The 12146-nt window shown below is 35.8% G+C and overlaps 2 protein-coding genes across 2 annotated transcripts in view; one reads left to right on the top strand and one right to left on the bottom strand.

Annotated features, from left to right (window-relative positions):
* LOC110450965 (glycine-rich cell wall structural protein-like) overlaps nt 1-4514 on the bottom strand; it is an 8527-nt gene extending 4013 nt beyond the window's left edge. Inside the window, exon 1 of the mRNA XM_021498780.1 lies at nt 4488-4514. Within this exon, the coding sequence (XP_021354455.1) occupies nt 4488-4514 (27 nt within the window). The remainder of the gene's footprint in view (nt 1-4487) is intronic.
* Nucleotides 4515-11657: 7143 nt separating this feature from the next.
* Nucleotides 11658-12146, top strand: part of LOC110450966 (GATA zinc finger domain-containing protein 14-like) — a gene marked incomplete at its 3' end in the record, with an annotated part of 3068 nt that continues 2579 nt past the window's right edge. Inside the window, exon 1 of the mRNA XM_021498781.1 lies at nt 11658-11665. Within this exon, the coding sequence (XP_021354456.1) occupies nt 11658-11665 (8 nt within the window). The remainder of the gene's footprint in view (nt 11666-12146) is intronic.

Genomic DNA, 12146 nt, shown 5'->3' on the forward strand with positions numbered 1-12146 from the left:
TGTTGTTATATAAATCTATAATAATTAGGTGATTCATGCGGGGAATATGTTGTTATATAAATCTATAATAATTTGGAGATTGATACGCGGTGTCTATAAGTTGCATACAATCCCTATCTAGGGTATTGACAACTAAACACACATCTATATATGACTATCCCTGACAGAATGTCCCTTAACATATGCGTATGCAGTAAAACTAATTTACAAATCACTTCATAATGTGATAGGCCCCATATGTCCAGTTGATATACAGATATCCGAACGAATGAAAACATAAGAAAAAAAATAATTAGTATACGATATAAATATAATATATTCTATTCAACAGGAAACAATAAATTGTCTTTGTTACTTTTATACAAGAAAAATCAAACGAATCATGATGTCCTAACATTTGGATGGTCGTCACAGTCACAAGCTAAATATTTGACGTCACTACTAATGATTAACTCAGTGAAGATATCATTTTAGCAAAGTGATACTTTCCATTATATCTCTGTTAGAAATACAAATAGATACATGCTTGATGATTTCTTACATGAAATATCTAAAATTTTACGAATATGTTTATTGTTAATATTTTATATATGTCTCACCATTTCTGCTATAAAGAATAGTTGAATAAAGTGATATGAGTAGTTTAATTATGAAATAACAAATATAACATACAGTTCACAATACTTAAACTGTTGTCTTTAAGTTGACTTATGACTCTAAATAAGTGTAAGTGTTACAAGAAATAGGAAGATTTACATTAACGACATTGAGTTGATAGGATTAAAAGTCTAGTTGTAACATTGTTACATGTAACAGTGTTATACAATTTATCCGCTATTGTGCGTTTAAACCTCTCAAATACTTTATAAGGTAATACACATTTATTTAAGATACGAACTGCATGTATACTAAGCATGTTTTTTATTTAGAACTTGCTTGAATTACAACCTTTTTACGTCTATCACTCAAAACTAAACCACTTTAAGTCATGAATATCATTTAATATCTCTACAAATTGCGTGTAATACATGCTATAAAATGTACTTGAATGCAGCGTGTAATTGTAAACTTGTTTATCAGCCGAAGCATGCCCAGGTTACCTTAATCACTGTGTACAACGTTTATTCTGGACATGCGACTGCATGTTTAGTGTGTATTAAGGACCCTATCGAAATATTTAAGCTGCGATGTGAAAAAAAATATTTATAGTTTCGATGAAGACCGTCTCCTAATTCACACGTAACTATCAATCATGATAATAATGACCCTGACTTCTCTCTATATTCCACCTATACCATTCAAACTCTTTATAACAACATTGACATTTTATCTGAAGGCATTTGCCTGTCCGTATTTGCATGAGTTTTCAATAAACTATCTGGTGTAAGTCATGTTTGAAACACATTACGGCAAGGTAGGCTTTTATCCAGCTAGATGTTTTCAATAGCTGTCAGGAAAACCTCTCAGAATTCACCTTATCACGCCTTTCATGGCATTCTTGTATTAATTTACGATGATATATCGCTGCGTCTAATATTAACAAAAATGACTTTATCATTTTAACGAACGTCGAACGTGTCATTACGGTCTTTGTATCATATCCCCTAATTTATGGACAAATTTTATATCTTTTATTTCACTTGAAAAATGGCCCATAATTTTCACACCGCTGATCGCATCAGGTGTATTCAAGTTTGTCATGATTTACAGTGGTGTAGATAGCTATCGGGAAACATTTAGGCTTATCTTACAATTTACATGCATTATATCTTTGAAAGCGAGCTCTATACCGGCAATTGAGGGTGATTTACTCAAACATATGTTGTACCATTTTAATACATTATGCAGTTTGGTTGTCAGCAAGTAATTTTAATGTTCTTTCGGTCCCTGATCAAAGGTGTCGGCTTTTCATCCCAGGAACTTGTATCGCCAAATGAAGATTGCATCTCGCGTTTGCATAGCATTTTGCAGAAAATAGGTTTTTATCAAACCAAAATCTCCCTTCGCCTAAATGTCAGATAGACCGCAGTTTGTCTTATCTATCTAGTTGGTTTTGTGAAATACCAAATTCCTATTTGTCATGAAAGCGAATGTCGTGATACATGTTAATACTGATGCCCTTTTCGTCAGAACAACTGCTAGCGATTTTTTTTAAATAGTTTTTATCCATGTTCGCCCGTCAATCACAAGAGTAACAGCGTGGGCCTCTCAATCATCGTAAACGACATATGGAATCCCACTTAAGACCAGATTAACTGGCAAAGCGACTTTAATTCATTACGGCAGATGTCAAACAAAACTTTAAACTTCAGTAATTGTCCTCCCTCTGTAGGTTCATTTTTTAGTTTTGTTTGATGTGGTGTTTATATTGAATTATCGTCCCTATTTTTTTTCCAGTTTCATTGATGTGAGAAAAATCCGGACTCACATCTTTTGTTCTGTAAATAAATCTTTACAAGTTTTACTTGTATCCTACACATCAATGTAGAATTAAAGAGTTGATAGAGAAGCACACTATTAACGAATAACTTGTAAACGTATTTGGAAGGCGGCAGGTTCATCAAGATTTTTATCTAGATATCTTTATGATAAACGTTTTCATCCGCTAACGTCGAAGCCAACAAGAGTTATTAAGATAATTTGAAATAACTTGTACGAACCCATTTAATTCCGGTTTCACATGTATTAGTTTTGTAATTGCTAAGGTAGGATACTGTTATCATTATTATTTTCCTAAAGGTTTTGATACACGTAACCTTACTGCCAAACATTATCTATCCTTCCCTCGGTTGTAAAATCATGTGAGCCGCCTGTTTAGGGAGTTAACCTGTTATTTTTCTACTAAATGTACTAAGTATATATTTAGTATGACAACTCTCCCGTGACATACTTTGTATGTGTATATATATTAAGTATGACAGCTCTCCAGTGACATACTTTGTATGTGTATATATATTAAGTATGACAGCTCTCCAGTGACATACTTTGTATGTGTATATATATTAAGTATGACAGCTCTCCAGTGACATACTTTGTATGTGTATATATATTAAGTATGACAGCTCTCCAGTGACATACTTTGTATGTGTATATATATTAAGTATGACAGCTCTCCAGTGACATACTTTGTATGTGTATATATATTAAGTATGACAGCTCTCCAGTGACATACTTTGTATGTGTATATATATTAAGTATGACAGCTCTCCAGTGACATACTTTGTATGTGTATATATATTAAGTATGACAGCTCTCCAGTGACATACTTTGTATGTGTATATATATTAAGTATGACAGCTCTCCAGTGACATACTTTGTATGTGTATATATATTAAGTATGACAGCTCTCCAGTGACATACTTTGTATGTGTATATATATTAAGTATGACAGCTCTCCAGTGACATACTTTGTATGTGTATATATATTAAGTATGACAGCTCTCCAGTGACATACTTTGTATGTGTATATATATTAAGTATGACAGCTCTCCAGTGACATACTTTGTATGTGTATATATATTAAGTATGACAGCTCTCCAGTGACATACTTTGTATGTGTATATATATTAAGTATGACAGCTCTCCAGTGACATACTTTGTATGTGTATATATATTAAGTATGACAGCTCTCCAGTGACATACTTTGTATGTGTATATATATTAAGTATGACAGCTCTCCAGTGACATACTTTGTATGTGTATATATATTAAGTATGACAGCTCTCCAGTGACATACTTTGTATGTGTATATATATTAAGTATGACAGCTCTCCAGTGACATACTTTGTATGTGTATATATATTAAGTATGACAGCTCTCCAGTGACATACTTTGTATGTGTATATATATTAAGTATGACAGCTCTCCAGTGACATACTTTGTATGTGTATATATATTAAGTATGACAGCTCTCCAGTGACATACTTTGTATGTGTATATATATTAAGTATGACAGCTCTCCAGTGACATACTTTGTATGTGTATATATATTAAGTATGACAGCTCTCCAGTGACATACTTTGTATGTGTATATATATTAAGTATGACAGCTCTCCAGTGACATACTTTGTATGTGTATATATATTAAGTATGACAGCTCTCCAGTGACATACTTTGTATGTGTATATATATTAAGTATGACAGCTCTCCAGTGACATACTTTGTATGTGTATATATATTAAGTATGACAGCTCTCCAGTGACATACTTTGTATGTGTATATATATGAAGTATGACAGCTCTCCAGTGACATACTTTGTATGTGTATATATATTAAGTATTACAGCTCTACAGTGACATACTTTGTCTGTCAATGAAATAAGACGACACGGTTTCGTACCAGATATGCTTACATCTAAGACATTTCACGTCATCATCAGTGATATGACATGTGGTACAGAACGCTTCCTTTTCTGGAACATCTGGTTCCGTCTCCTGTGTCCATGGTTCCTGCTCAGCCGTCATGGAGTTCCAGTTTTATCGTCATACCCTGACTCTGTTGACAATGTCATCCATGGTCTCGCAGATAGTTCAGCACGTGCTATTTGCTACCACCAGGTCCTATTTGTATTTGTATCTTGCATGCCACCTGCATGAAAGTAGTACAATGATTAGACTGTAAAAAATGTGTCGAGCAGCATTTTAGGTATATATTTTGACGAACGTCTGTACATCTTATCTCGACATGATATTATGCTGGAACTTTTTATGTTCACTTTGGGAAAGTATTTGGAACGAGTAAGTTATAGTACAGTTGTTTTAACATTTCAAACAATTTTTTATACAACAGGACCAGTCTCAGCTGGGAACACAATGGTTCCACTAACCAACTGAGCTACATGATAAACGTTGTTACCTGCCAAGTCTCGCTAAAACGACACTAAGCAGAACTTCCTGTGTGTGTGAACAGTGGAACTCTCTAGTGTTTGCCTGCAGTGGTACAATGATCCTTAAAGCGTGTAGATATAGCGTTCATTGGGGACAATGACCGTCAGTATTATGTGTTTCATGAGATATCGACATGCACCATGGTGATGACCCTTTCTTTATGTGCCAATTGTGTGTTTTCTAGGCAATATCTACGACTAATATTACCACTAAAAAGTGAATCTGCCCTTTACTGTAATAGAATATAAGAAAATCAATAATTCGAATTAAGCTGATCCTAAACGAAGCAGACACATCATATTTCCATTTCTGTTGTTTATTGTGTGTTTTATTGTCATTCAATAATCTTTCTCAATTCCCGCGGAGTTAATTTATCGCATAAAAGACAGACTTCAGACAACATTATTGTTTTATTTTGAAAGTCTCAAAGTCATATATCATTGTGGAGTACAAAGCCTGGGGAGAACTACATCAATTAACCAGCACTGGGTTTTATGTCTGGACCGTGGGACTTGTAATGATTTCAAAAGACTTTGTCAACATTCATTACAAACCTTGAAAATAGAGGCCTTTCACATAATCAAATACAACTTGAATTGCTTTCATGGGGTCAGGGTGCGCATATCATTTACCGTATACATTACCCCCCTTTGTATCCCACAAATCTGAGTGCTATTTATTGCGTTATTTACGACCTAAAGGGGGGACCTTGTTTTTCACTTAACACATAATTTAATATGTTTGCACATGACCCCGACGACAGGGTTACCTGCTTTGAATGCTCCGACTCAGATCAAACGCAGCCGTCCACGTTAGCGTACAATTGTACGGTAGAGGAGGCCTCTGCATCAATACTGTGTATGCTAGTTAGGTTCCAGCTGCCGGAGAAGGTGATGGACTGTAAGATCGCCCTGGTATTCGTCATATAGACAGGCATTACTAAATATAAGTTAACAGGTGCTACCCATATTGCTGGTGGTGTCTGTATAACAAGTGAAAATACGACAGAGAGACAGTTGATGAAGGAAATTCGGGACGTTATGTATATATTGGAAAAACGGGTACACCTGATTGTGGCAATATATGTATATATATAGATACTCGATATGTTGGTATTATACCACTGTTTATTTTTCCCAAAACATTTAAGTCATACTAACAGAAAATACGCGATAATGCGATTTCTTCAATTTTCTCAAAGTATTTAAAAAAAAAATCTCTGAATTATATTGATATTTATAAAACTAACAATCACATTTCAATATTCATTTACTTATAAGAAACACGTACGAAGCTAATCAAAACATAATTGAGATAACGAATTCACTTAAGCGATTTACACTCGGCGATAATGGCATAGGCAAAGGGGTTCTCTATTTGCAATATATGTATTAACTCTAAGATATGGAGTGTTAAGATTACTTATGAGGTCTGTTCGTATATCATGTGTCACAAACGATTATATGTTATGAAACATTTTTTGGGTGAAACAATAGCACGAATTATTCGAAACATATTTCATGGCAATTCAAAAGACCATTCTCTTCCTAATATTGCTAAACCAATTCATTATAAAATAAACCAAAGATCTTCACAAAGGACCAAGTGTTCTGGAAGGGTAAGCGTATTATGCGGCGACACCCGACATGTAAATCAGTCTGCTGGAAAGTCCTGTTACGACAGTCAACAAGCCACTGTCAATCTGGAACACAACTATTATCACAATTTCATCCCCAGTATATTTCATCATAACCATTGTCATGTCTTTTAAAAACGTTTGCTCCAAAATAGGTTTAAAATGTATATATCGCTGTAAGCTTTTCTAGGAAATCAACCCCTGATGAGTAGAAAACATAGGTGTTCTTTCAGTTCGGTACAGGGTTTGGTTGGGTAGAGGATGAAAAAGACAAATGTTCTGAAACATGTTTAATGAGACAAAGCTCTAAGTTAATTGAAAGATCATTCGAGTTTCTCAAAAGACCCCTACCAGTAAGTTTAGAGAAACTCGAAAGACCCATACCATTAAGTTTAGATAACGGATTTAGGTGCGAGAAGTTTGGATAATTACTTGATAAGACAACTTGCAGAACCAGCAATAAAATATTGTTTGATATGGACCCATGAAAGGTTTCGGAATCAAATACAAAAGAAGTCTATATCCGTATGTATACTTATCATTGAAATATTGTTCAAACTAATCTATAACAAGCATGTCTGTGCCCCATGAGGTGTCAGATAATCTGTTATGTGAGGGGCTTCTGGCATGATTATGATCAGTACTGTGCCTTGTGATTTTGTTGTCATTTCTCCAGTTATTGATGTGAGGACGTGACTAGGATTCGACCTATACATATATACATATACAAGGCGGGGTCGTCGACCTATACATATACAAGGCGGGTGTCGTCCATGAAGCCAACTATGCTTACCCTTCCGGGACACCTGGTCATATTCTCATTGTAAGTTTGCAAGGTTTCTATATAAACAATTCAATTGTTCATATTTTGCCATAGTTTTATCGATTTTGAGTTCGAAGTATCGTTTTGTAGATACTTCGGTATTGTCTATTTCAAGGGCTGCCGCAGAAATCTTCCCTTTTGGTTTGGTTTTATTTCTTTGTGTTTTATGTCCTATTAACAGCTATGATCATATAAGGACGTGCCAGGTTTGTGGTGGTGGACAAAAACCGGAGTTCCTGGAGAAAACCACCACCTACAGCCAGTATCTGGCGACTGCCCCACGTAGGCCTCGAACTTGCGACCCAGTGGTGTAGGGCTAGTGGTAGCAGAATGTCAGACGCCTTAATCCTTCACTTTCTTCACATTCTGTCCTAGATTCGCCGACTGGAGTCCCTATTACAGCTTTGTTTTTCATTTCTCGATACTTATATTTACAACTCAGCGACATTCTCATTTAGTACGTTTTTTCCCAATCGGCTGTACCAGCTGAGAGCGCAGAAGACCAAACCAATTCGTTCTTACATACAACAGCCTTAGCCTTGGGAATGGCTCTGATAACAACGTTATTAAGACATAAAAACAAGATTCCTTTGTTAATCAGCGAACAAATACATATCAAAGTTACTTATATAACCTTGTATTTCATTAATTCTACATATATATATACATCTACATATATATATACATCTACATATATATATACATCTACATATATATATACATCTACATATATATATACATCTACATATATATATACATCTACATATATATATACATCTACATATATATATACATCTACATATATATATACATCTACATATATATATACATCTACATATATATATACATCTACATATATATATACATCTACATATATATATACATCTACATATATATATACATCTACATATATATATACATCTACATATATATATACATCTACATATATATATACATCTACATATATATATACATCTACATATATATATACATCTACATATATATATACATCTACATATATATATACATCTACATATATATATACATCTACATATATATATACATCTACATATATATATACATCTACATATGTCTGTACATCTACATATATATATACATCTACATATGTCTGAACTGTTTAGCTGTATCCTGATTTAAATCTAAAATCGGCCTTAAAAGCTATAGATTAAGATTTCTGCATTTCAAAATTTTTAAGTGTTTTAGTGAACAAACAGATTAATGCCGTGTTTTAGATGCTTCCATAGTTCACACACGAATCCACATCCTTTGTAAGATTGGTATTGTGTTTGTGCCTTTGAAAGCATCCCAAATTGTAGCGTAAATAGCTTAAATTAGACCAACAGACAGAGGCATTGGTGGTGAAGTATAAAGATAGTAGAACGGAACCGATAGTCAAGGGTTACTACCCAGGCGTAATTAACAGATACCAACAACAGGGCACCTGCTAAAGGAGTTTAGTGTTCTCGGGTTCAACCTAATATCCTAGTAAACGATAACTACAGAAGCTAACGGGCAGAAAAAAAGCAAAAGGTTGGGTTGCAAAAGACCTAGAACATGTGTTTCCAAAATTGATATCCAAAGTGAAGTTGCAAAAATGATAATGGCGAAAACAACAGCTGCCTAGACAAGATAAATTGCCTTGAAAATGAAATGAGTAGTTTGAGGTTGCGAGGCCCGTGAGCCGATCGGTTAGCGCTACAGGGTGATGGGGCTCCTGTCATGTGTGTGGAATCCTGTCGTAATCTTATGACGCATCCGACGTCTTTGGCGCTGCATCCTTCCTGACAACGTACGTCATCTGGCCAGCGTTCATTCTCATCTGAATTGACAGGCCCTGTCACTCAAACCTTTTCGTCTGGATGTACAGGGGTTCCGTTTGGGATATACATTATTTGCAGATTATATTTATTTATTTAAGTCATCGTGGCTTTAATCCATCCCAAATGTGGTGAGGCAGAGATATACATCCTGTCTACAGAGACTTTTGTTTATATAATCTGTTTTGTGCATTAACACACGGGATAAGTCGGTACAATCAACATATGGTTTACTTATTGCAGCTGTAGACTTTCATTTGAAGTTTCCATCGTGCCAAGATCCCTTTCCCACGAGGGGCCCCCAAACCAGATGTATGACCTGTCGTGGTGGTCTGCGTATCCGTCATGAGTTATGTTTTCCTATTTCCCTGCTGCCGAAATCTGACAGCTCCTATGTAAATGATATGCTTGAATCTGTTTTCTACACTTTATTTTACCCATTTAGAAAACATTCCCTGCTGTTTTCTTAACAAGCATCTTAGTCTTAGTTTATTGTAAGGAATAGCTCCGCAGATTATGACTGACAGGTCCGAAGATTGGCAGCCACCGTGTTTAAAAAATTAGCTGTTGCATGCAGAGGGTAGCTATAACGAGTTGTTTGATTAACCGACGCTTTGATCAGCTGATATCGCTCGGCTGTATTCTTCAGACTTGAACTGCTAGTGTTTCCTACCTTCCTAACCCCCCAGTGGCGCTTGTCAAATCAATTTTTCATTTCTGCCCGTTGCCAATCTCCTAACTCACCTCTTTTACAAAGGCATCCCGCGTATTTAGGGTTCAGAGCGGCCTACTGGCTCCATCAGCGGTTATGACAATACATCTTCGTAACGATTCATCTATACTTCCCCCTCGAGATGGTATCCTCATTTTTTGTTCATTACGGAGAGTCCAATGTATTGCGAAGTCAAATTTATGACAAGCTTTTACAGTGCTCTTCGTATAAGTTTCGGTTTGAGACGGCCTGATGTAATCTCCACACGCAAGCTCCCTGGCGCTACGTCATCTCGGCGGTATCAGAGAACGCATTCATAATTTTGAATTATTCCGGATAACGTCTGACCGATGTTGGTTCCAGCGTCCTGTAAGTATGTTGTGATTTATCCCTGTCTGTGTATTATTACTGTCACATAAACAAGGCCGGCCAACAAGTCACAACTGTATAGAATGATACGCTGCTGTGTTTTATGTCATTACACCGGCAATACAACCACTCACACGGCATAAATAACAATCACCCGATGCAACACCGCCAGATAACCAGAAAGCCTAATTTGATACAGAAGCCAACCGGAAAGCCACGTCATTACAGAACACCTGAGGATTGTAAATATCCTCGGCAGACGACGCTTGATATCCTGTCAATATAAATATGCCGTGTGCTAAAAAGTAAAGTCGCTTTAACAGGAAGATCAATGGAAATAAACAAGCGTGTACGATGGCATTAGTGCGCCGTCGATCATTGGTCTTTTATCAGGGGATGCTGTACGTGTAGTAGTGAGTGAGCTACACATCCCTCCGCGAGTGTTCTCAGGCGCAGTGACAGCCGACAAAGCGTCACTTACTCTGCATTGTTGATTCAATTGAAAGTGTATGTTCTCGTAATGTCAAGCAAAGGTCGACCGATAGCCATAGTCAGGATCAACATCATTTGTAAATGTTGTAAGAAAACATGGTGTTTAGTAGATTATAATACAAGTTATTGATTTATTTAAATATAAATGTTGGCATTTATAGAAAACAAAAATTTAGAATGCGTTTTACTAGTGTAACATGGGTAACATTATAAGCTGATCATCAGTCACGGGGAGATGTTCTGCAATTAAAACATCACTTCCGGCATCATAACGCCAATACTGACGTCACATAACGTGATTTCTTTTTTCCCCTTACTACATTTTGTGTCAAAAATAATGTTCGTTTTTACATTGTGTATTGAATTACATTTTTAAATCACGAGGAGAATGCTTGAACATTGTTCCCTCTGGGCTGTTCTCAAACCATTCACCAAAACCATTGTGTGTTACAGTTATCTACATCCATAAGACTGGCCCTGACCCAGACGATAGACGGGATCATCTTCAATAGTGATGTCAGAACTCTGCAGTTCCTAACAGAACTACAAAGAGATACAAAGAGATACAAAAAGATACATAGAGATACAAACTGTTACACAGAATTACAGAGATGCACAGAGTTGTGTAGTTTCAGTGTTTGTTACTAAGTGCCACACAGACCTTACGCAGAAAATAGAACTACAAAGAAGTACAGAGAGTAACACATTGTTACAGAAATCAAAACAGACTTCCACAGTTACAAAGTAACTCAGAACTACACAGAGTTATACAGAGTTACAGAGTTATACAGGGTTATACAGAGTTACAGAGTTATACAGAGTTACAGAGTTATACAGGGTTATACAGAGTTGTACAGGTTTATACAGAGTTGTACAAAGTTATACAGAGTTACACATAGTTATGCCGGGGTATTTAAGCATTGAACTGTTTTTGTATGGTATTTATGATCTATTTGAATGACACAGCTTTGCAAGCAAACAACATAATGCGCGCTAGCGCATTATGATTTGTTTGCTTGCAACGAACCCCTGAACATTTGTTACGAACCCCTGTTGATCAGTGCAGTGTAACAGACGATATTTCTGATAAATTGCATGAGCGTTAAAATTGTTTCCATTGCCGGCATTGGTGATTTCAACCGATGTGCATTTTGTACGAAATTGCAGACCTTGGTCTTGCTTTCGTTGTAATAAAAGTGTTTTTTATTTAATTTTTTATTTTGCAGATTAATTTAATCAAATCTCACAATGCCCAGCGATATTTCAGCAGCCGTCATGTTTATTTATATTGGATATTGTAGTTCCGGTCAGTGTTGTATTAATACGCTAAGAATTGTGTCTCGTGATGCATGGTAATTAAAGTCCCATCAACGACACAGCTTTCAAAGAG

The sequence above is a fragment of the Mizuhopecten yessoensis genome, unplaced genomic scaffold, assembly GCF_002113885.1.
Source record: "Mizuhopecten yessoensis strain PY_sf001 unplaced genomic scaffold, ASM211388v2 scaffold5565, whole genome shotgun sequence".
Taxonomy (NCBI): Eukaryota; Metazoa; Mollusca; class Bivalvia; order Pectinida; family Pectinidae; genus Mizuhopecten; species Mizuhopecten yessoensis.